A 22,443-nucleotide genomic window follows, 5' to 3' on the forward strand; every position below is an offset into this window, starting at 1 on the left:
AAGGGAAGGTACGAAAGTCTTACCCACATTGGGACTTTGTCAAAGGATTCCGTGGTGGGATTGAAGGCCAAGTACCACGGTTTCAAGAGCAGTACATATTTGTCCTCCCAACTCCATTGGTACTCTTAGAGGACCTTCTTCCGATCTGATTCATAATAAAAAAACAACCATGAAATGACCTCATGCCCCTGGAAAAATCTGGACATCACTCTCAAGAATGGGTTTCCAGAACGTTGTGATCCATTTGTGAAGATCACTCAAACTTGGCCAAAATCCCTTGAATCTCTCGATTAAACCCAGCTTAGAGAAATATTTCTCATTATCTTTTACTTCGTTAGCTATCTTGGGATACCCTGGAAGAAATCCCTAGGTTTCTCCCACTACTTGCTGTCCACTAAAACCTCCCCTTTGGAGCTTTCGCTAGTCTCCCTTGCCCTCGCGCCCTGACTAGCGGCTCTGTTGATGCCCTTTCTGGTTGCATATTGCTGCCCTGGCGCCTCTCTCCCGAAACATCCTCGAGGGTGAAATCCATTATCTGGTTTAGACCAGGAGGGACGTCCGTATCCCCCAACCTCACCGTAGTGAAGGCCAACACCTTTTGCAAAACGCCTAGATTCAACTCTAGAAACCGTAGCATAGGAAAGGCTTGACAACGCCATGTTTTTTTTTCACAATGAAATTTTAAATTTGTTTAAAAATAAAAATTATAATAAAGAAAACTAATTATAAATTATAAAAAAATAAAAAAATATGAAAATTTAATTCTCAAACCTAACATTTTAAGTTTAGACAAAATCTAGTTATTAAAAATTTAAAAATATAATAATTAAATATGAATTATAATTTAATATGGTTTAGAATACATAACCTTTTTAATATATATAAGTTGGCGGCTTATTATTATTATTATTCAAGGCATTTTAAATGGTTATTAAGGGCGACCCGTTGAGAAATTTCAGATTGGAAATCGTGGCTTTTCAAACCAAACGTAGTTGTTAGGATAAAATTGCACCAAAAAATACCCAAATAAAATGGCGCAGAAAAAAAGGGTTGAAAAAAATTGTGTAGAGCTGTTCACATTGCCACACAAGTTTGATGAAACCTAATCTATATGAGTGCTCAACAAACACGCATCCACAATGTGCAAATTTGGAGCAGTTTTTAATGAAACCTAATTTTTACGAATCTAGCGTGGCTAAAAATATTGCTTTTTTGAAATGTCCAGGTACGACACGCATGTCATACCATTGCTGTATCATATCCGTACCCGTACCAAGTACGATGATATATGCACCAGTGGAGGCAAGGTGGTGTTTCCTGCAATTCTGTATTTGGTATTATTTTGGGTTGTTATAGGTAGCTATCATTACTAGCTATCTATATCAGCAATTAACCTCATCTGATGTCAAAATTGTAAATGGACTTATCTTGTATTGCTTTGGATGGTCATACTGTCGATTGCTATTATTTTCATGCATTCTAAATTGTAACATTGGATGGTAGTACAGCCAGTGAGTTGGATTTGGCTATTGTTCCTGAACCACGGGGACGTGTCCCCTTGCCCAAAATTCCTATGTTTTCAAGATGCAGGGGCTTTGGGGAAATGTCCCCCTGCCACATTGCCACCACCCCTAGACCCTGTGAGAGGTGGTGCCCCTCAACCTTGCTGGGCGCGTTGCCCCTTGACCCCATTGGGGATTTTGTCTGCAAACTTCCTTAAGTGGCGTTGCCCCTTGACCTTGTTGGGGGCTCTGCCCCAAATTCCCACAAGAGGCACTACCCCTTGACCCCAAACCTCCACCCACTATTCTTATTGTTAATGCAATCATTGCCATGCTTTTTATGTTAATTAGTTTAAATTTCACTTAGTTTGCCAAAGTTTCATTTGCAATTCTTATACTTATTCTTTGTTCGCTCCCAAAGTTACAAAACTCTGTCCACCATTGTTAATGTTCAAATTTCAATGCAAATATTTTCATGTTTAAAATGTTTATTAGTGTAAACTTTACATAGTGTGGTAAAGTTTCATTTATAGTTCTTATACTTATTCCTTACACATCTTTTAATAACTTATTTCTTAAGTACTATATGTATTTGAGCCACGCCCTCGCTGACCCTCCACTTACCACTAGATAAGTGGAAGAAGCTGTGTTTCATATTAGTATTGTATAAGCTTTTCCACTAAAAAGTGGAAGTGCCATTGTAATTTCCATTGAATAAGTGGATGTTTACTTCTTTCAGTATATGTGCACCCTACTGAATAAGTGGTATTGGTTGGATTTGATGCCTAGTGTTTTCCTTTTAGGTGTTGTTTTCAGTTAATTGTAATCATGAACCTTGTATTCTCTCACCTTGCCCCCTTTGGAATCTAGGTGATTAGAAAGTAGAAGGGAAGTTGATCTGCATATATTTGGTTTGATAATATTTTCAAAAAAATTAGGGGTGTATATTACAACAATTCACCATTGGATCCCTTTTATTTGCATATCAATATCTGCTTTTGCCATTGATTCAGAATCAAATGATATAGTTTGCCATTTCAACGTTGATGCATGTCCACTTGTTATCTTATAGTTTGGTATTTATCAGAATTTACAGATCATTGTTTGCCATTTTGGCATTGATAGATTTTGTTGTATGCTTTGGTAGTTTGGTATTGTTGTAATCTGGATGGCCTGATAACAGTTAGTTTGTGATTACTTGTCTACATTCTAGTTTCCATATGCTCTCATCTTGCCCACATTGGGATCTGCGTGATCAAAAAGAACTTAGGTTTGTGTTGATTAATTTAATAAAAATTGGTGAATTTTGAAAAATAAATTGAATGAATGATTCAATAATCGGATGATTACATTGAACGATATACACACGTATATATAGAGGTTACAAGACGATGTTCTATAATTAGAACATAACCTTAAAGTAAAAGATTAAAGAGCTAAAAGCTAAATTAAGCTTAAAAGCTAATTAACTAAAAAGAAAAAGCTAAATGCTAAATAAAGCTTAAAAGCTAATTAATTAAAAAGAAAATGCTAAATAAAGCTTAAAAGCTAAATGACTATTAAACAAGGAACTAAAAATAGGTGACGAAAATATAATTAAATATTCTAATACCCTCCCTTAATGGTCATTCAATCTACTAACTACCCTATATTATAAAATCTTATGCGAATATCACGGATTAGAGATGAGATAATTTTTAAGGGAAAATTATAAACCCTGCGAACAATTTTTGAGGAAAAAATCGTGAAAACCCTCCATAACTAAAATCTTACGCAAATATCGCGGATTATAGATGAGATAATTTTTAAGGGAAAATTATAAACCCTGCGAACAATTTTTGAGGAAAAAATTGTGAAAACCCTCCCATAATTTTTTGTGGAAAAAATCAAAAAACTGATCGACAATTTTTCAGGAAAAAATCGTGAAAACCCTGGGACCTGTAAGACGAGGTCTGGCCTAAATCGATCCGATCAAGGCAACGATATTCAGATATCGTGAACATGCACTGTTTCCAGGTGTTGCGACACTTGTTGAACTTTTGTCTGTGTTCCAACATGATGTTAGTCAAAGATGCCATCACAAAAATGGAGGTTGAACGAGGTCAACCTAGTGAAAGCATGAGACAGAAGAATCTGATTCAAAAATCAGAATAGAAGCAGCTGCACAAAAAATCTGAAACCTTGGAGGAGAATTCTGGCACAAATTCCAAGGTGCAAATTTCAAGGTTTGGAAGAAACCCAGAAATTAAAATTTTCTGCACACTTAAAACAACATAAATGGTGCCCAAAAAATAGCAAAAATCCCAACGTTCACAGAAATAGCAGGAACTGTTTTTAAATTCCAAGGCAAATTTGCTAGCACATAATTTGAGGCATGGAAAACGAGGCACCCAGAAATATATGAGACCAACCCAGAAAAGCTCTCGAAAAACCCACTAAGAATATGAAATCAGAATACAGATCCAACGGTTCAAAAATTGAGGCACGGAAAACGATGCACCCAGAAAAATCTGACGACGACCCAGTTGAGGTCTCGAAAAACCCACCAAGAATTTGAAAAAAAAATAAAATTTCGACTTGAACTGAAGGGTCAAAGCCTTAGGAAAATTTTCAATCTGCAAAAAAAACTCCAGGTTGCAGGCCCGAAAATCTCCAGAACTCTAAAAAAACATGAACTGCTGCCCAACACAAAAGTTCGCCCATGAACCAGAAACCCTAAAAAAAATTTCAAAAAAGCAAAATCGTTTTTTTATAAAAAAACAATTAAAAAAATCTGGAAAATATTCCAGAAAGAAGGCCATGAATTTTTATTAAAAAATTCGCCACTTTAAAGAATCCTATTGACCCGCTGTGATACCATGAAAAATAAATTGAATGAATGATTCAATAATCGGATGATTACATTGAACGAACACGTATATATAGAGGTTACAAGACGATGTTTTATAATTAGAACATAACGTTAAAGTAAAGGATTAAAGAGCTAAAAGCTAAATTAAGCTTAAAAGCTAATTAACTAAAAAGAAAAAGCTAAATGGTAAATAAAGCTTAAAAGCTAATTAATTAAAAAAAAAAAGCTAAATGCTAAATAAAGCTTAAAAGCTAATTAACTAAAAACTAAATGACCATTAAACAAGGAACTAATTATAGGTGACTAAAATATAATTAAATATTCTAATAAATTTGTGTTAATGGTCTTGCTAGCGACATTACAGTGTATTGTAAGATCAACTATGTCGCAAACTGTGTAAATGCTCAAGTTGAACGCTCTATAGAGGAAAGTGTTTGTGGGTCAAAGGCCAAAATTTTGTACAAACCTCACGCCTCCACCTCTGCAGCTTGGAATATCAGCACACTAAATGAGGAAAGTGATCCAAAACTAACCTACTAGTTTGTTTGGTAAATGAAATCTCGTGGTCATTTTTTTTAATATTCCCTATGAAAGATGGTTTGAAGTTACTCTATGTATAGAAGGAAATATTATTCCTGTTGTTGATACTAGCACTTTCTGATTTTCTTCTCCACATAGTTACTTACTGCTGCAAAAGTGTTTTCCTTGACTTTTTTCTTCTATACGAATATAATTTTAATTTTTACAAAAAGAATTAATTGTTTTCTTCCTGCCAAATTACTTTCCTCGTGTAGCTGAAAAAATATTTGAAACGGCCTTAAGCCACCTATATTTTATGAGTGCTTTTCTTGTCGAGGGAGCACCTTTTAATATCTTATTAAATGGTTGTTACATGTTGCTAAAAAAATGATCACATATTACCATATTTGGTGTTTCTGTTCATTTTGAACCTTTGTGTATGTTGTCTTGTACCTGACAGGAGGAGTTTTGGTATCATCATGCAGAACGCACATACGTAATGCTGGTGTACTGGATCCCTAAAAGTCCTTGCACACTTCCTGCTAATGCTTCACATCAAGTAGGAGTTTGTGCTTTTGTCATGAATGATAACGGAGAGGTATATGCATAAAGTCAGTAGCATTTTGCAGACAATTTGAAATGGCTGTCACACCTACACTCTTTCTTGTCTATAGTTGCATTTCTTAGTAATATACTGATGTTATGTTTGTTGGTACATATAGATAATATGAAGCATATAATTTCATTGTACATATAGATGATAAATCTATCCAATACATGCTTATTTACTTATAATTTATTTTTATTATTCCTTCTATGAACTAAATTGATAATTTCATATAGTTTTAATATGAAAGAATTATTAGTACTTGTAGTTAGGGTAATACTATTGCAATTGGTTGCACTCACTATTATTCAATTGCTTTTCCACCAATTAGAATTGTGACTTTTTTCTTTTGATATTTCACTTGTTATTTACATCTTATTAGTGGATTTCATGGATCCACTATCTAAATAATTTTTTTTAAGCAATGTTTTAGGTACATTAACATAATCTTTAGTATGTTTAAATTTTCTTTTCAAATTTATTTTACACATCCAATAAACAAATATTTATCAAATTATTTAGAATCTATAACTCGATTTTTTAAAGTTTTATATTATATAAATAAATAAACATATATATAATATAAAAAAGTATAAATTAACAATATTATTTTAATTATCCTTGTGCAATTAAATAATATACAAGTTTGATAATAAAATAATGTTATTAATAATATAGTACTAATATCTATAATAATAAATTAATAAATAACAACATAATAACAATAAATATATAAAAATCTGTAAAATAATATTATAGTAGAATTATAATATATTAATAAATATTATAATTGTAATATAATAATTAAAATACAATAATATAAGAATACTAATATTTATCTACAATACTCTAACCCTAATCTTAAATTTAATCATATCTCTAATTGAACCTTACCATATTTAAACTAAGGCTCATCTAACACCAACTTAAGTTTCGAAAGACTCTTACTATGTTTATTAAATTTTGTATAAATTTAAATTTTGTGATGAATAGACATGAAATCTATATAAACTTATTCACTAATTTAAAGTATATAAAATATGACATTTTGATTTTGATTTTTTGTTTTGTTGACTATAAGCTTTTTTATATCCACTCTTAATACTTTTATCAACTCTTAAATTTACTATTACTCCATTTTTTCATAAATTTATACTTTATAAAATATGTGATTATTATGAACTTTAAATAATTAATATTTTTATATATACATTATTTGTAACATTTGATGTACAATATTTAATCTTTAACTTTTTTATATATACATTATTCTTATATTTTTATGGGAGTTAGGTTTTGCTTTGAATATGTGGCAACTTTAACTATTTTATATGATTATTTTTTTTAATATGGTTAAATTTTGTTTCAATATATATTTCTCGTAGTATCTTTATATATATTTGTAAAAATATAGGTATGTTAGTATAATAATATTAAAATTATTTAATTTAGTTAGGTTAGGGTTATCTTTTAAAATAGATTTAATGCATATTCTTGTTAAAAAATAATATAATAATTAAAATACAATAATATAAAAATCTTAATGTTTATCCTAAGTTGTAGGGTTTGCCCCCCTGGGCCCTTGGTATTGGTCCGGTTCGGTCCTGGTTCGGGATCCTGGTCCAGTCCGCCTGTGGTCCGAACAAGGTCCGTGATTCACAAGCCTGGTTTGAACCAGGTTGAACCTAGGTGGACTCAGGTCAAACCCAAGCATCTGACAGTCCAAAAACCAAGGTTTTTTTTTGCAAAATTTAATTTTTTTTCAAATCCACCACTTAAAAAATTAAAATAATACCTTAAAAGTGGGTTTTAAAACATAAACTTGGCTCATTTCTCCTCATTTGTGTTGCAAACAATAGTATATGTGCACATACTTTGTAAAGCACAATAGATTGCAATAAAAAAGAGCAGAAAATTTAGCATATGTGCATTCCAACCTACGTCTTCTTTCACACAAGCAACATGACTACAAACAAGGGGAAACGAAGATGTGGGATATAGAGCTAGAGCGTACTGATTTGGATGCATTGGCTTCTCAGCTTGTTGCATTTGATGACTCGGATTGCGAGCAAACTTATAGTGGAAGTGGCATTGGCATTGGTTCATCTAATGTCAATGTCAATGATGAGGAGGATATGAATTAGAGAATCCATTTGATGATTAAACTTTAAATTGTTGAAAGTTGAGACAATGATACTTGAGTATTTTGCCATTTTGATATTAAAATTGATGTATATGATGCTATGATTACAAGTTTATGTTGGTTTTGTTGTTTATATGATGCTATGTGACATGCTAATCTTAATTCATGCTTATAGGCTGCATATATATATATAAAATTTACATGTTTTTGTTCTAACAAACTCAAACCCCTTTTCAAAATTTTGCCGTACCGGCATACCAGTTCTTCGAACCTGAACCCAAACAGGCAACTTAGTGTTTATCTATATGACAATTACTTTTAATCTAACGTTAAATCTATCCATATCTCTAATTGAATCTTAACATAATCATAAATTAAAATTTAACTTAAGCCTAATCTAACGTCAACTATAAACATAACACTAACTTAACAATAATCCTAAAATATATAAATTAATAATATTATTTTAGCTAGGTTAGGGTTATCCTCCTGCAATTTAATAATATAAAACTTTGATAAGAAAGTAATATTGTTAATATAATAATAATAATATAATATTCAGAATAACAATATTTTAGTTATTATAATATTAAAATTATTTATTTTAGTTTTGTAACGGTTATTCTCATGTAATTTAATACTCTATCACTTACAAGTGGAATAGAATTAGATAATATCTCAATATTTCTTACTATTTCTAATACAATCTCATTTTTTAAAATCAAAATTAAAATCAAATTACAATACATTTAATTTTAATCTACAATGTATATAATTCGAATTTACAATTATAATTGAAATCACATTGACTATTCCTATTTCTAAATAATATAACTACAGTCTTACGATTTAGGAATAGACTATTAATCAACTAATTCAAAAGATCATTCTTATTTATTCAGATAATAATAATTACATTTATTAATTCTATTACAATATTAGAACGGAAACCTGTGGCACTTGTTAATAATATGGGAAGAGTTCAAGTGGTATGTCATCGGGATATTGATATTAGAGAACAGTGTTAAAATTCCCGACATTTTACATGCTTAATTGTACAAATGCTGAATTGGGTAAACTACCAAATTTGATTTCGGGCGTGGCTTAGCTGAGTAGACAAGGCAAGTACAATCTCTGAATGAACAAAAAAATGCATAAGTATGCAAGTTTTCTAATTAGCATACAACCATTATGTTTAGGTGCTTGTAGTACAGGAGAAAAATGGCGCATATAGAGGCTCAGGGATATGGAAGATGCCAACAGGATTGCTTGTCCAGGTATGAGGTGCATTATTGCTTTGGAGAGTGTAGCTTGCAAAATATTGAATATCTCTAATGGCATAAAATTTGAAAGGGATGATTGAACTGGTTATTTTCCTTCACTTGATAGGGGGAAGATATCTTCAACGGAGTCGTGAGAGAAGTTAAGGAAGAGACAGGGGTGATGGCACTTTGCTTAGTCTTTTTAACTAGTTATAGATTGATAGATGTGATATGCTACAGGTAAAGTGTTCATTAATCTGGTTACTTATTATTTCATTCGTTACTGACATTACTCAGTTGTTTTCCCTTGGGGATGCAGATTGATGCTAAATTTTTGGAAGTTGCAGTACTCAGGTAGTGGCTGTTCATTGATTAATTTATTAGGTCTATATTTACTATGGATGCATTATCAAGTTTGTAAGTGCAACGCACTATACCTCTAGAAAACCATCGTAAAAAAATGATTAATAGCTTTTACCTATATATGGGACTGAATAAAAACTGTTGGAAAAATTGAGACTTCTGTTTTTATCAACATTTCGGATCACACATTGGTCCATCGTTATGATAAGCAAATATAAAACTCATACAAATTTTGCAGAAGTTTTTATTCAAGTTTTTGTTAGAAATTAAGTGACATAATTAGAATATAGGTATAATTTATTAACTATCATTATTTAGTATTATATAATAAACAAAACCATAGCTTGCAAACTTTGCGAGTACTCTCCGAGTTGTCGAGTACTCTATTTTTTTTTGCTGGGCAAGTTTTTGCAAGTTTAACTTGCGTTTTTATAGAAAAAAAAGGGGGGATGGGGGGTGGTAAAAATGTTGGCGTAGGTAAAATTCTGGTTAAAATGCATTTTACACATGTTGATTTTGCTATAAAATCATTTTCAAGATGTCAAATTTTAGTTTAATATATTTTGCAATTGAATTTAAAAAAAGAATTATGTTTCTTTAAGAGTTTTCAATTTTTAGTACTTTTTAAGTTGCCGAGTATTTGCCAAGTTGATCATTTTGGGCTTGCCGTGTACTCTCCGAGTCTGAGTCTGCGAACTATGAGCAAAACCATCATGAAAATTAAAAATACTACAATGCCGAGTAGTTGAACTCGATTGTCATGATATATGTTGAAATTTAAAATAATAATATCAAAGTGTCAACAATCAGCCATCATTGATCAGGCAACAATGTCATATGGGTGTTCAAAAATACTATCATCACCATCATCACCATCCACATTAGTTGTTGTAGGTTTAGATATATTAGAACCACAAGCAATGCCACTGACACTATCATGCTTACTAGCTAGCTTGTTCTCAACATCAAGTGCAGCATTATGGGAAGTGGAAGCCTCCGAGTCAGTATGCTTTGGTCCGATATCCCACTTCTTCGTGTTCCTTTCTTTGTGGTCAGTTTTTTTTTTTTTTTGTCTTTAAAATGCCTCGGAATCCATTTTTAAGGGTTTGGTGGCATTTTTAGGTGTACAAGTTAATGTCAAATGCCAAAATAAGAAAAAAGAAAAAAGAAAAGAAAGAAAACAAAAATAGTGATGGGTTCAATGTGGTAGGAGTGAATGGAAGCTGAATTCGGGATGGGTTTACTTGGGTCTTTTTAAGAACCTTGGATGGACCCCTTTGAGAATTGAACTTGTTTTCGCATACTGGACAGATTGGACTAGAACCGATAGGTCCAAGGGGCCAAACTAGTAACAAAAGATTAAATATGTATATTTGATTTTATTGGTTAGGATTTGGTACCAGATAGTCAATCTTAAGAAGTTGTTCATCTAGAGGGTTGGTTGAGTGAGCTTGTTTCCTTGTTTAGAGGATCGCAACAAAAGTTTGTTGTGAACTAAAAAAAAAATGGCATTGTATATATATTCCCTGAGTCTTATAATAATTTAATCTTGCTATGTTAGTTTTATATTGCAAATTTTAACATGGAGTCAAAGCAGGTCAAATTAGGAGAAGTATAAAAGGGAAAATAAAGTTTTTGATTGCCAAGTTCAGTATGTTGATACTTGATTGTCTTGATCCATTGTTTAGAGTGAGTGAAAATTTTCTGTGAATTATCTTTAGGTTATTTGTTTTGAGAGACAATTTTTGCCTCCTAAGTGCTGAAGAAAGTGTGCACAATTATCAATGCGTGTGAAAGCATAGAAGTCTTGCATGTTGGGCATATACATGCAATAAGAAAAACAAGAAAAAGAAACAAAGGGAGAAAGGCATTCAACTTGTTCAGAAGCTCACTAGGAAAAGGATGAGCGATACATTCTAGGCAAGGCCACAAGAGTATATTTGGAGGCCCAGGTTTGTGCTTGAGCATCCATGATTGCATAAAAGAATTATGTCTTTGTAAGATTAAGAATCATTTGTTTTTGAGAGCCTCATGTTGGGTGATCTTCCCCTAAGGAAGGAGTTTGAAGGTGAAATCCTTTTGTGTAGTTTAAAATGTAAGGCATGCTTATCAGTAACAAATAAAAACAGAGAAATTTTGGTATTATTATGGAAATTCTAGTAGGAAAGTATAGAGCAGTAACATTGTAAAGGTGAAATCTTTTTTCATGTGAGTGACAATCCCTAACAAATTTGCCTCGAACCTTCATAAAGATGTAGCTCCTGAGCTGAATTCTCCAGTTCCCAGATTACCACCTCCTTGAATTCCCTAATCATAGATCTTCCAAACAATTGGACAACAATCCATGTTGACTTACTTCACTGAGCTCCATCAAGTTGTCTCATAACCGTTGTAAGGGGTATGATTCCCAAGATCACAAACTCCCAAGATAACTAGGCAACCATCCATTTTAAGTTTTATCTATATTGAATTCCCTCCTGTCTTTAAAGTGTTGGCTTCTTAAAATATGCGCAATTCATTTGACTTAATAATCTTTCCAAGCTCTCTTGGAAATGCATGTGGAAGATCTTCAACATGGCAACAAAGTGTGTTGGTATTAGCTTCAAGAAGTACCTCAACTCATTTTACTTCTAGATACCCATAGATAAAGTGCATGGCTATCCAACCTTTTGAGTCTGCTCCATCTTCATTGTGCTGGTCATTAGAGCAACTCCAATGAAAATTTCCCATTTCCGGAAAATATAATAAAACTGAATATTTTCAAACCTTGGTGCCTTCTTGTGGAAATTTTGAGTATCTTTGGGATGTTGATCTGTGTAAAAGCATCACACAGAACATCCACTGGAATCCACTGCAATTCCTTCAAATAGATTCCCACAAGCTAGCTAGGCAAAAAAATTATAGAAAAAATACTTAGAAAATTAAATGCCATGAATCCTTCACATACAATGACATGCAAGTTCATGCATGCACTTATAATGACTTGCAACTCATATGCAAGTACATGGAACTAAATACATGCACATGCAAGTTATCTTGCATTAAAATTCATACACAATTCTTTGAAAAATTCTACCCACACAAAAAAAGTCAACCCATGATTTAACCTTGAAACCCTCACAAGTTTTTCCACAAGATTCAACTTCGTTTCATGTGACTCCTTGCTCTAATACCATATTGCAAAAATTAATACAACACAATATTTTAATATTGTATTAACTAACATGATACAATTACAATGAGGTTCATCTCCTTATATAGAGATTGGAGAATGAAACCATCCAAATAGATAAATATTACATGACTCACTTAAAGCTAAGAAGCAAACTTTAAAAAAAAAAGTGAAATAAATCTTCCCACTAAGGTGACAATTACAACTATAAGCCTTATCTTTTAACAAATTAATATTATTCTAATGCTTGTTGGAGGGGATATTTAAAACTAGGATCATTTGCCTGATTGAACCTTTTTGGATTTTGCCGGTGGTTATTATGTCATCTTCTAGCATGACTGCCTACTCTTGAGCTTCTTAAAATTTAACCAAATTTTCATGGAATCACATTTGTAAAGCAACTTAGGGGGATTTCTAAAGATGGCCTTAGAATGAAGAGTTGATCTTTCTAGTGAGGCAGTGGAATTGCCCACAAACTCCCCCATTCATTTGTTGCTATCTTTCTTGCACTGGAGAGTTGAGCAAATACCTGACTCTCCTCATTGGTTTGAAGCATGAATTATGTATATAATTCCGTAGTTAGTTGTGGATTAAGTGTCAAGATGACAAAATGATTCTACTGTTGTTCCAAGTAGGCTTTCAACAAAAAGTTTGACTGTAACATCTTTGTGTGCTACTCCAAGCATTCCGCAAGTTGTGGTGAATGGTAAAATATGTTCATCAAGGTGTTGTGTGCCGTCACCATGAAATTTTGAAAAATTCTTCCTCAAGCCTTGTGGGAAGTCATGACAAGCTACAAGTGCTAAGGGATTGATAGTGTTTCCCCATGACAACAGAAGTGAAGGTTGATCATTGCCTTGGGTGTTATCACCCATTGATTAAAGTGGCTCTTTATTTTGATCTTGATTTCTTGCAAATATGCCAATAAGTAATTGAATGAAAAATATGTCAATAAGCTCTCAAATTATGGTGAAGATGAACTCTTACCCTTATGTGCTTGACAAAACATTAAAAAAGTAGGATTAAGAATCCTGTCCTTTGTGCTCCAATGTATACCTTATTAGCCAGGGTGAAAAGTTTTCAATTTGAAGTGATAAATCTTTTGCTTGCAAGATTGACTTGTTGCATCTTGTTTCCTAGTAGAGTCATCAAAAACTATTAAACATTTCTCAATTAGCAAAACGTGTCCTTAGTTTTTTTCATCATTTGATCTTGGCGAGTTTTCTAAATACAAAACTACAGTGATATTGCATGCCCATTTTCATGGCTTGTGGTAATATTGATTCATGTTTTATGGTCTGCAGTAGTGCTGAACCACCTCCAAAGGTTTTCAATACGTAGAAGATGAATTCATGAGATGCTACACACATGTTTTTACTGGCACAAGGTAATCTTGGCACAATTGTGGATCTTAGTACTTTGGCTGAATCAAGCTTCAAGATACCTACAAACCAAATCACTAAGGTCCATTCAGAACATGTGGCATTACCAAGTGGCAGTAGTGTTTCTGCCTTCATCTTTAGAGGGGCAGAGTGCCCTCTTTCTCAATTGACAGACTCGTAATATGCTGTATACATATTTAGATGGACATTTAGCATTATATATCAAAGCATAGTTGTAGCTAGTGGAAGACAGACAACCTTACATCCCTTGAAGTATGCCATAAATAGAACATAGATTATTAAATTTTTCCCTTGGAGTTTTATTATCTTTTCTATGCCTTATTCTTTGAATGTTATTTATCATTTCTAAATCTATCATGCTTATAACACCTAAATTTCAGCAATTTATAGTGTTGTCCTGCAAATATCTTTTAGGATCCGGATCATCATTATTTTCACAATTTTAATGTTCATTACAAGCTGCATGCTGAAAAATTTATGAACATCTTCTACCTGAAGTTCTCCAGAAAAGCCATGCTCTTGGATCCTTTTTTTTTAATAAGAAGAATCTCCAGTGCAAATTTTTTCTTCAAAGCCCTTGAATCCACTAAATACTTTTTTCTGTATCGTGAAATTTATCAGAAAGCCCTAGCTCTTGCATGGGCTGATTTATACCCAATACCTTCACATTTAATTTCTTCAAACAAAACCTTCATTTCATTTTGCTAATCAACTGTGCAAATTGCAAAGACAGAAAATATATTGAATTTTGGTCAATGGAAAAGTAGGAGATTTCATTACTTGAAATGTTTAAATCAAAATGCTACATTACCAGATTACATGACTTGCAGAAATAGATCACATACCTTGATAACTACAGAGAAAAAAATAGCTTTATTTAACAAGGTAGTGTACTACAATGCTTGGGTTTAGGGAAGAGTCGGAAGACCTTTCACATCAGCGTCCTTTTGCTAATTTCCAACCTGTTTATTGTTTGGTTGACCAAGCAGTTATGGTTAAGAAACAATTATGGGTCCAGCCATTTGTGAGTCAAATGTTTTTACTACACTAGCAAGCCAACAATTTGAGGATTCAGAAAACAGAAGTTGGCAACGGAAGATTTGTTTTATTCATTTACTGATAACAAACTTCAGGACAACATAACTGACTACATGCAATCTCTATTGGCATCATTATTGCTAACATTCTGCACTGAATGGTCACATGTATGAGATTGGTCATAAAATACTTTCAATTTTTCAAAAGTACTTTTCATTTATACATTCAGTTCAATCCATGCTAATACTGTGCACAAGTGAAAAATAAAATATTTTATTGTCCACTAGTGACCGAATTTAGTTAATGGGACTCAACAGCAGAGTTACGATAAGAAAGTGACAGGGTGAAATGAGTGCCAGGTTATGAAATGTTAACTAAATACTAAAAACAATGAACTGCTATTCAAAGCATTGGCTGCAAGTGGGAATTCATTGCTTCCAGCCTAAACTTAACCTAATTTAGATTTTGATAATTATATCAACCGAGAACTTCAAATTTTCTTTTCTCTTGTTAAATTTCCATAAGAGGTATATTAAGATTTCACTTTATAATATTATGTGTAATTTTTAATGTATTGTTGCATACCCTGTCTATTACTTTGGAATGCAGTAATTTTCTGAAATGAAGAGTCAACTTTAATGTTTCACATTGTAATTTTTGACTTTATTTCATATCATATCTTGTTTCAGTTAATGTATGATTCTGACCTTGCACATTGTACACTGCCTTTTTAAGGTTCTCAAAAGTGAGAACTCACTTTTATGGTTCAGTTGTATGCTTTGAACTCTTAATGCAAAATTATTTCTGTAAATGAGACTGACATATGATGTTAGCAAAATATAGTGGGGAAGGCTTTAGCTGCATCTTGTTTTGCAAGCCATACAATTGTCTTTTGGGAAGATGATAAATTGAAATTTATATGCATCTCAACTGGTGTATTTACTTTGTCAAAATTTCAGTGCTTAGTTCTTTTTGATCAGATACGTCAGTATGGTTTAGTCTTTATATTCTATCTTGCTTACACAGATCTTGCAAATTATCCACATATATCACCAATCCTTCTCTGTGGCAACTAATTTCGTATAGTGAGCGAATAAAGTAGTATCGTTTTTCAGGTTATTCTTTGGATGTTGTTTCTGTGTATGAGAATGTGAGATTAAATTAGTTTCAACTCCTAATTATTTTCTGTAAACTTTTGGTGGATGAACTGCAGGCATTTCCACAATGCACCATTTAATAAGTCTGACTTAAATCTTATATGCATTTTGCAACCACTTTCTTTTGTCATAAAGATACAAGAAACAGAAATTGAAGCAGCGAAGGTGATTACTCTTTCTTATTTTGAGAGAGCTTATCTTTTGTTATTTGCACAAATTGACTAATGAAATAATTTCTTTTCAACATCCTTCTTTTTTGGTGAAATTGCTTGTTTAGTGGATGCCATTCAAGGAATTTGCAGCTCAACCAAAGTATCGGGAAAGTGAACTGTACAAAAAGATTTTTGATGTGTGCATCGCAAGCTTCGAGAAACGGTACAAGGGATTTTCTGAAATTCAAATAGCATCTGCTTCCAGTGGGCCTCAAACTGTACTTTATTATAATGTTCAAGATATGAATGACTTCAATCAATCAAATGGTGTAAATATCTGAAATCAAAGCAAACGAATAGAAAGAGGTAAGAATCACCAATGCAGTAAATTCTTCATGCAACATCTTTGATAATTGTTGCTGTTATAAGAACGAGTTTTTCTGTGACTTTATTGGTTATGCTGTTACATTTATTCTTCAACCTGTCAAATACTAGCGAAGGCTGATTCATCCCCGCAGTTTCAACCCAATTTCTCACATGTTTCTATTTAATCCTTGAACTGCATTGGCTTCATTGGTAAAAACTGAAGAATGAGATTGAGAGAAAATGGCATACTGAAGTTGAGGGCATCATATTATATTATTGATCATATGCCAGAAATAGAAACTAGTTACATGCTAAAAATAGACATTAGTCTTAAAAAGATGGAAGTTACCACAAACCAACTACAATTAATTATAGACAATTGACACATACACTTTATTATAATATTAGATTAATATTCAAATATTGCCCTTTAATGACTGAACCAAAATGATCTAGAGGTTTAGTCATTAAATTGCAATATACCTTGAAGATGTGTGGAAACAACAAGAAATATCTACACGAGCAAGCTTCATGAGAGTAGACATATGATAAAGATATGCAAAAGAACATAATAAAGATACTTTGTTATGGAGTTATCAATTGGTTTGTTTGTTTTATGAGGTGATGCATTTGATTTGGTGAAATGATTGTCAAGCTCACTTTTATGGTACCATTGAGGCCTCCAAGGCATAATAGGTGAATGCTATGCAGAGAAAGTCCGAATTAGAGATGAACTCTATATAGGCTGAATCTCAACTAGAATGGGCAAATCTTTAGTTTTGTGTTGTTGATACACAAGTGGAGAATAATTTGCCAAAAGCCAATTTAGTAGAACTCCTTGTGAATTGGAAGCTACATTTGTCAGTGGTGGCACAATGCTATTTTCTATTTTGATCTCCTTATATTTATGACTGGGCTATAGTGTCTTTGGTGTAACATGGAAAATAGGATCAATATGTCATTACAAGCCTTTGTACACGCCACTTGGCCTAGTGCCTCGAGCAATTACTTTAATGTAGTGTGCATCACAAAAAAGACACTCTTTACCATAAAATTGAACTAAAATTTTAGGATTTTTGTAATCTAGTTAATAAAGAATTTTTTCTTTTTTTTGCTTAAACTTGGAACATCCCTTATATTTTGCCCAAAAAGTTTGATGCCAACATTAAGTGCAATTTTGACATTACGTATCTCTTCAATTGTATGACTTTTGCGTCAACAAGAGAAACATAATCCCTATGACTATCATTAGTTGTAAACATGATAAACTTGTCCTTTCTACACAAAGTGTCTGGATACACTTAGATCATGGAATCAAGAACTTTTTTTCAACACTTTGAAAAAAGCCATCAATGCATAGTCATCATGATCTTCCTTAGCAATGTCCACCCCATTGTTTTGTTTTGGCAATCAATCTTTACATGTCCAAAATTTTGGCAATAGAAGTACTATACCTTTTTTTGTGATTGTGAATTGGGGGGAGAACAAAGGCGTGTACCATAAAATCATGCAGCAAGTGCACTTTATGAACTCTTAGAATAACGATTATAAATTGATTTTGTAAAAGGTCAAAGTCTAGTTTTTCACCAATACATTTAGAGTCTCAAAAAAAATCTGAAATAAGGGTGGTAGGCTATTAATGATTAGAGCAATCATATCCTCACCATCTATGGTTTTGTTGACAACGTTGAGTTTATCCTTAAGATCTCCGAGTTTTAGAAGATGCGCTGATATAGATCCACCTCACCCACCCATCTCCAAAATGAAAAGTTCTTCATCTACAAGATTTTGCTTTTGTAGGAGATTTGATATTTTTGTTCCAAACTATCCCATAGGGTATGGGCAAATGTAACTCTCAGAATTACAAGGATTGTACACCTGGGGGATGTGCAAGTATGATATTCTCCTAATTTAGGGAAGGCTCCCCCTACCTACAAATTAAACTAATCTAATATGGGTGAGACAACCGTCTTTCTTCTTCTTTCAAGAAAAACTATATTCTTTTCTCTTCACAGAAAAGTAATAGCAATTTTGGAAATAAATAACAACAAATACAGAAATGAGACTTTTTTGTAGGATTTTTGGAACATAAAGGGAAGTAAAGTTTCCATGAAAGCACAAAGACCTCTGTCACTTCCCTAGGACGAGAAAACATAAAGAAAACTAAAGTCTTCAACTATCTATTCTCCTTTTAACCTTTTTAGATGATTTTCTGGTAACCAAGCATAATAAGTAGCAGCTCAAAGTCTAACCACATGATGCACCTCTTATGCACAAACAGAGAAAATAAAAGCACCACAAAGTCTGCAAGTTACCCCTTTGCTTGAGCATCCCACAGTAGTTTCAGACGTGACAAGCAACTCAAAGTTTGCAAGACCAAGTCTTAAAACTACTTTAAAATTCCAACCACAATAAGCAGCTCAAAATCTGCAAGATTGAGCTTGAATCCCTCTTGTATAACACCTCAAAACTCACAGTCAATCTCCAAAAAATGTCGTCACATAACACCTTGAATCAACACAAAGTTTGAAAGCAATTTGCCTTTTTTAATTGATTGCAATTTGATTTACAACTAAGCTCAAAGTCTTCGAGTATACACACAAACTGACAGAATTTTGTTGCATTGCCAAAAGATATCAATTACAATAGACCCCCTCAAATATTAATTGGAGAGGAGCCTTGAGAAAAAGGTGGGAGGATCCCAACTAACTTGAGAAATTCTCTCAACCACCATGACTTATTTCAACAACAATCTAACTCAACTTGTAGTTGCCTTACATGTAATTACATTTTACAAAAGTGTAAGTGAAAGTGACACTTGCAATTACAAAACTTGTTTTTACATGTAACTTGTCAAAACAAAATTACAAATGCGTAATTGAAACTATTCGATGCGTCCGAAGACACGACTCTAACTACATCATCCTTTGTCTGTGATGATCTTCATGTTGCTTCAGGATACTAGAACTTGAAGTATTTAGGATTGGTGAAGACATCTCGAACTGGAACGGGAATTTGCATCCTTTATGATCTTTGTGTCTTTCGCCAACGAACTTCAATCTTATCTTCTTTCTTGGGGTTGTACTGGCTTTTCAGGAGGGAATTTCTTTGCAAGGCTGAAGTAAGAAACCTATCTTTGTCTTGGAAGCATTCTATACTCTCAACCATGAATTGTTGTTGTATCTCTTCTTTGTATCATCCTCCAATCTTGGAATCTGCTTGCAAAATAAGACCCATGCCTTAATTTATTGATTTGGTAGGTCGTGTGTGCAAACAGTTTTGACATCAGAAGGGATAAATTGATACAAAAATGGGCTCACAAGTGAATTTTGGGTTCTGGAAACTGCATTACATGTGTGGAAAAACAAGAGCATTATCTTGCAATTGTGGAGAACAAACATACAACTTCATATGTGTAATGGGTAACTACAAGTTTGCACTTGTAATTGGACCTTTAAGACTCGTTTTGAAGTGTTTTTGAGTGCATTTTGGACCAATTTCGGGTTCTGGAAGGTTGACTGCAAGTGAAGACACAACCTCAATCGGGTTTTAAAATTCTGACTGCAAGTAGACTTTAAATGGGGAAAAATGGATGAAAGTGAAATGAATGGATGAAATGGGGTTTTGACATGAGGGGAAAATGGAAAGAATGATACCAACCAGTAATGGCAAACTTGGAAAATGGGAAAAACTCTTGTTTGCAATCAGATTTGTAAAACCCTAAATCAAATGAATGAGTCTCATGGCAATTCTTTAACATTTGTAAATTTTGTAAAAAATAGACCAACTCTTTTTACCAAAGGGGGAATGTCAACATTACCACAGTTACTTGTAATCGGGTTTTGAAAACCCGAATACAAGTAAATAGGAAAAATGAAAGAGGGGAAAATCTTGTACATTTACAACTTGCATTCAATGAATCTTGCTTGAAGAATGCCCTAGACCAAAACAAATGAGCTTGGGAAGAACCAAAATGCTCTATAAATAGATGAAGAAGCCACCACATTAAGATTGCAATTAGCAAATAAAATCGGTTTTGCCTTTAAACCTTTCCACCAAAAAGGACTTAGAAGGAGAGATATGCTTGATTTCAAACACTCATTAATGGAGGACGTGCAAGACATGTTTGCAATGTGGCAAGAAGGCGATTCTCATGCTTCAAAACGTGGTAATAACCAGCAAAGGGTGTATTCCAAAAACGTTTTCAAAAATATTTTCAAAAATACCTTAAAAAACGCTTCACGTGTTCATCCAATCCATTTTTGGTGAAAAACGTGGCAACCAACATTGATTCCCAATGGTTTTACATGAATGTTGGACAGAGTTTGGGGAAGAAAACCACAAAAAACGTATTTGTGGGAGCAAATGTGTAGGTCGGGTTGTTCCTTAGCAAATACAAGTAGCAAATGCCTTCAAATAAGATGCAATTGGGTTTTAGAAACCCCTTTGCAAGTTTTGATGACTTCACTTTTCTCTTCCTTGGGCAAATTCGGGTTTTTAGGGAAGAAGAGCACAAACATAAAGAGCGAATCGACTTGTAATGGGGAAATAAAACCCCCATTACAACTAAAAGGAATAAAAACTTAAAAACTTGCAATAGGGAAATAAAATTCCCATTACAAGTAAACACAAGACATAAAAAACACTTTAAAAACTTTAAAAGACTTGTAATAGAAAAATTAAAACCCCGATTACAACTTAAAAGCACAAAGTAGGAACTTTAATGAGAAGTTACAAGTTCTCATTAAACTTGTATTTTTAATTTAACTTGTAATTTGTCTAAGAAGTTCCTACCGTTGATATTAATTAGGGAAGGGTGGATTCATATTGCCTTGGGCAACATTGGAATCCACCCAAAAAGGGGCTGGCCCCTTTTCCCTCAAATGTGGCTCTATCCCCCACGCTACACATCAACCAAACACTCAACGTGCTGTCCAATAGGGCCGACCCTATTAACAAAGGCAATTAAGAGGAAATAATTAAAAGATTAATTATTTGGGAAGCCGACCTAGCTAAGGGGTTTCGCTCCATATAAATAAAGATTAAGATTCATTGTTATTTCAATAAAGCAAACATAAGCTCTCTCATCCTATGCGAAAATCCTTATGTCTGCATAGTGCGAACTTCAGTCAACTTCAAGCACAACAACCTCATCCACCATTAGGAGGTGCGAAATTCACCTTAGGGTATTTGGCAACATTCAGTGTATGCACAACAAACTGATTGGAGGTCTACCAGTCATACATATCCAGCGAAGTACTTGAAGGACAGTCACTAATGTATACAAACCGAACTGATTGAAGGACTGTCATCTTAAGGTCATACACAACAAATTCCTTAAAAGCCTACAATCTGGAGAAGGGAGCAACAGTATCTATTCTTCATATGACAGCAAGTGAATGTTGAAGGCAGTCACCTCATACCTCTTGGACAGCAACATCTGAACCTGCAAATACATGAGATAAGTGTTGTAATGATTACATAACTATAATCCATAATCAGATCTAAGGATCTTTTCTGGCTGGGTTTTTTCTCCTAGGAGGTTTTCCCAGGGTAACTGTGTCTTGCTCTCAATTTGTTCATTTCTATATTGTCATTTTCTTTCAGTTAAACAAACTGATTAGAAACTAAGTTTAAATTCTAGGTTATGTCAATCTGAAAGTGTTAAAATTAACATGGTATCAGAGCTATAGGCTAGATCAACTTTCAGATTTCAGAATTTAGTACTCCTTTATTCCAGATTGGTGTCTCATTTGCAGGTTAGGTCAATGGGGCTGAAAGTTGAAAATAGGCTTGATGAAAATCTTAATTTCACTGCATGGAAGGTTTGAATCAAGTTGGCTCTAGAGGAAGAAGATCTTATTCAATTCATCGAAGCAAAAGAGCTAACTGAACCGACAGATGCAGC

At 33.3% G+C, this 22,443-nt stretch overlaps 1 protein-coding gene across 7 annotated transcripts in view; it reads left to right on the forward strand.

Annotated features, from left to right (window-relative positions):
• Positions 1-22,443, forward strand: part of LOC131029902 (nudix hydrolase 8) — a 174,840-nt gene that overhangs the window by 112,434 nt on the left and 39,963 nt on the right. For 4 of the 7 annotated variants that reach the window (XM_057960572.2, XM_057960570.2, XM_057960569.2 and 1 more), the window contains 6 exons: positions 5,333-5,470; positions 8,822-8,899; positions 9,012-9,062; positions 9,204-9,238; positions 16,074-16,182; positions 16,295-16,535. In XM_057960572.2, the coding sequence (XP_057816555.1) occupies positions 5,333-5,470; positions 8,822-8,899; positions 9,012-9,062; positions 9,204-9,238; positions 16,074-16,182; positions 16,295-16,510 (627 nt within the window). In that variant the 3' untranslated portion in view covers positions 16,511-16,535. Of the gene's footprint in view, positions 1-5,332; positions 5,471-8,821; positions 8,900-9,011; positions 9,063-9,203; positions 9,239-13,723; positions 14,112-16,073; positions 16,183-16,294; positions 16,536-22,443 lie in introns of those variants that run through there. The other 3 variants (XM_059218443.1, XM_057960573.2, XM_059218442.1) reach the window with 3 other exon arrangements.

This window comes from Cryptomeria japonica, chromosome 3, assembly GCF_030272615.1.
Source record: "Cryptomeria japonica chromosome 3, Sugi_1.0, whole genome shotgun sequence".
Lineage (NCBI taxonomy): Eukaryota > Viridiplantae > Streptophyta > Pinopsida > Cupressales > Cupressaceae > Cryptomeria > Cryptomeria japonica.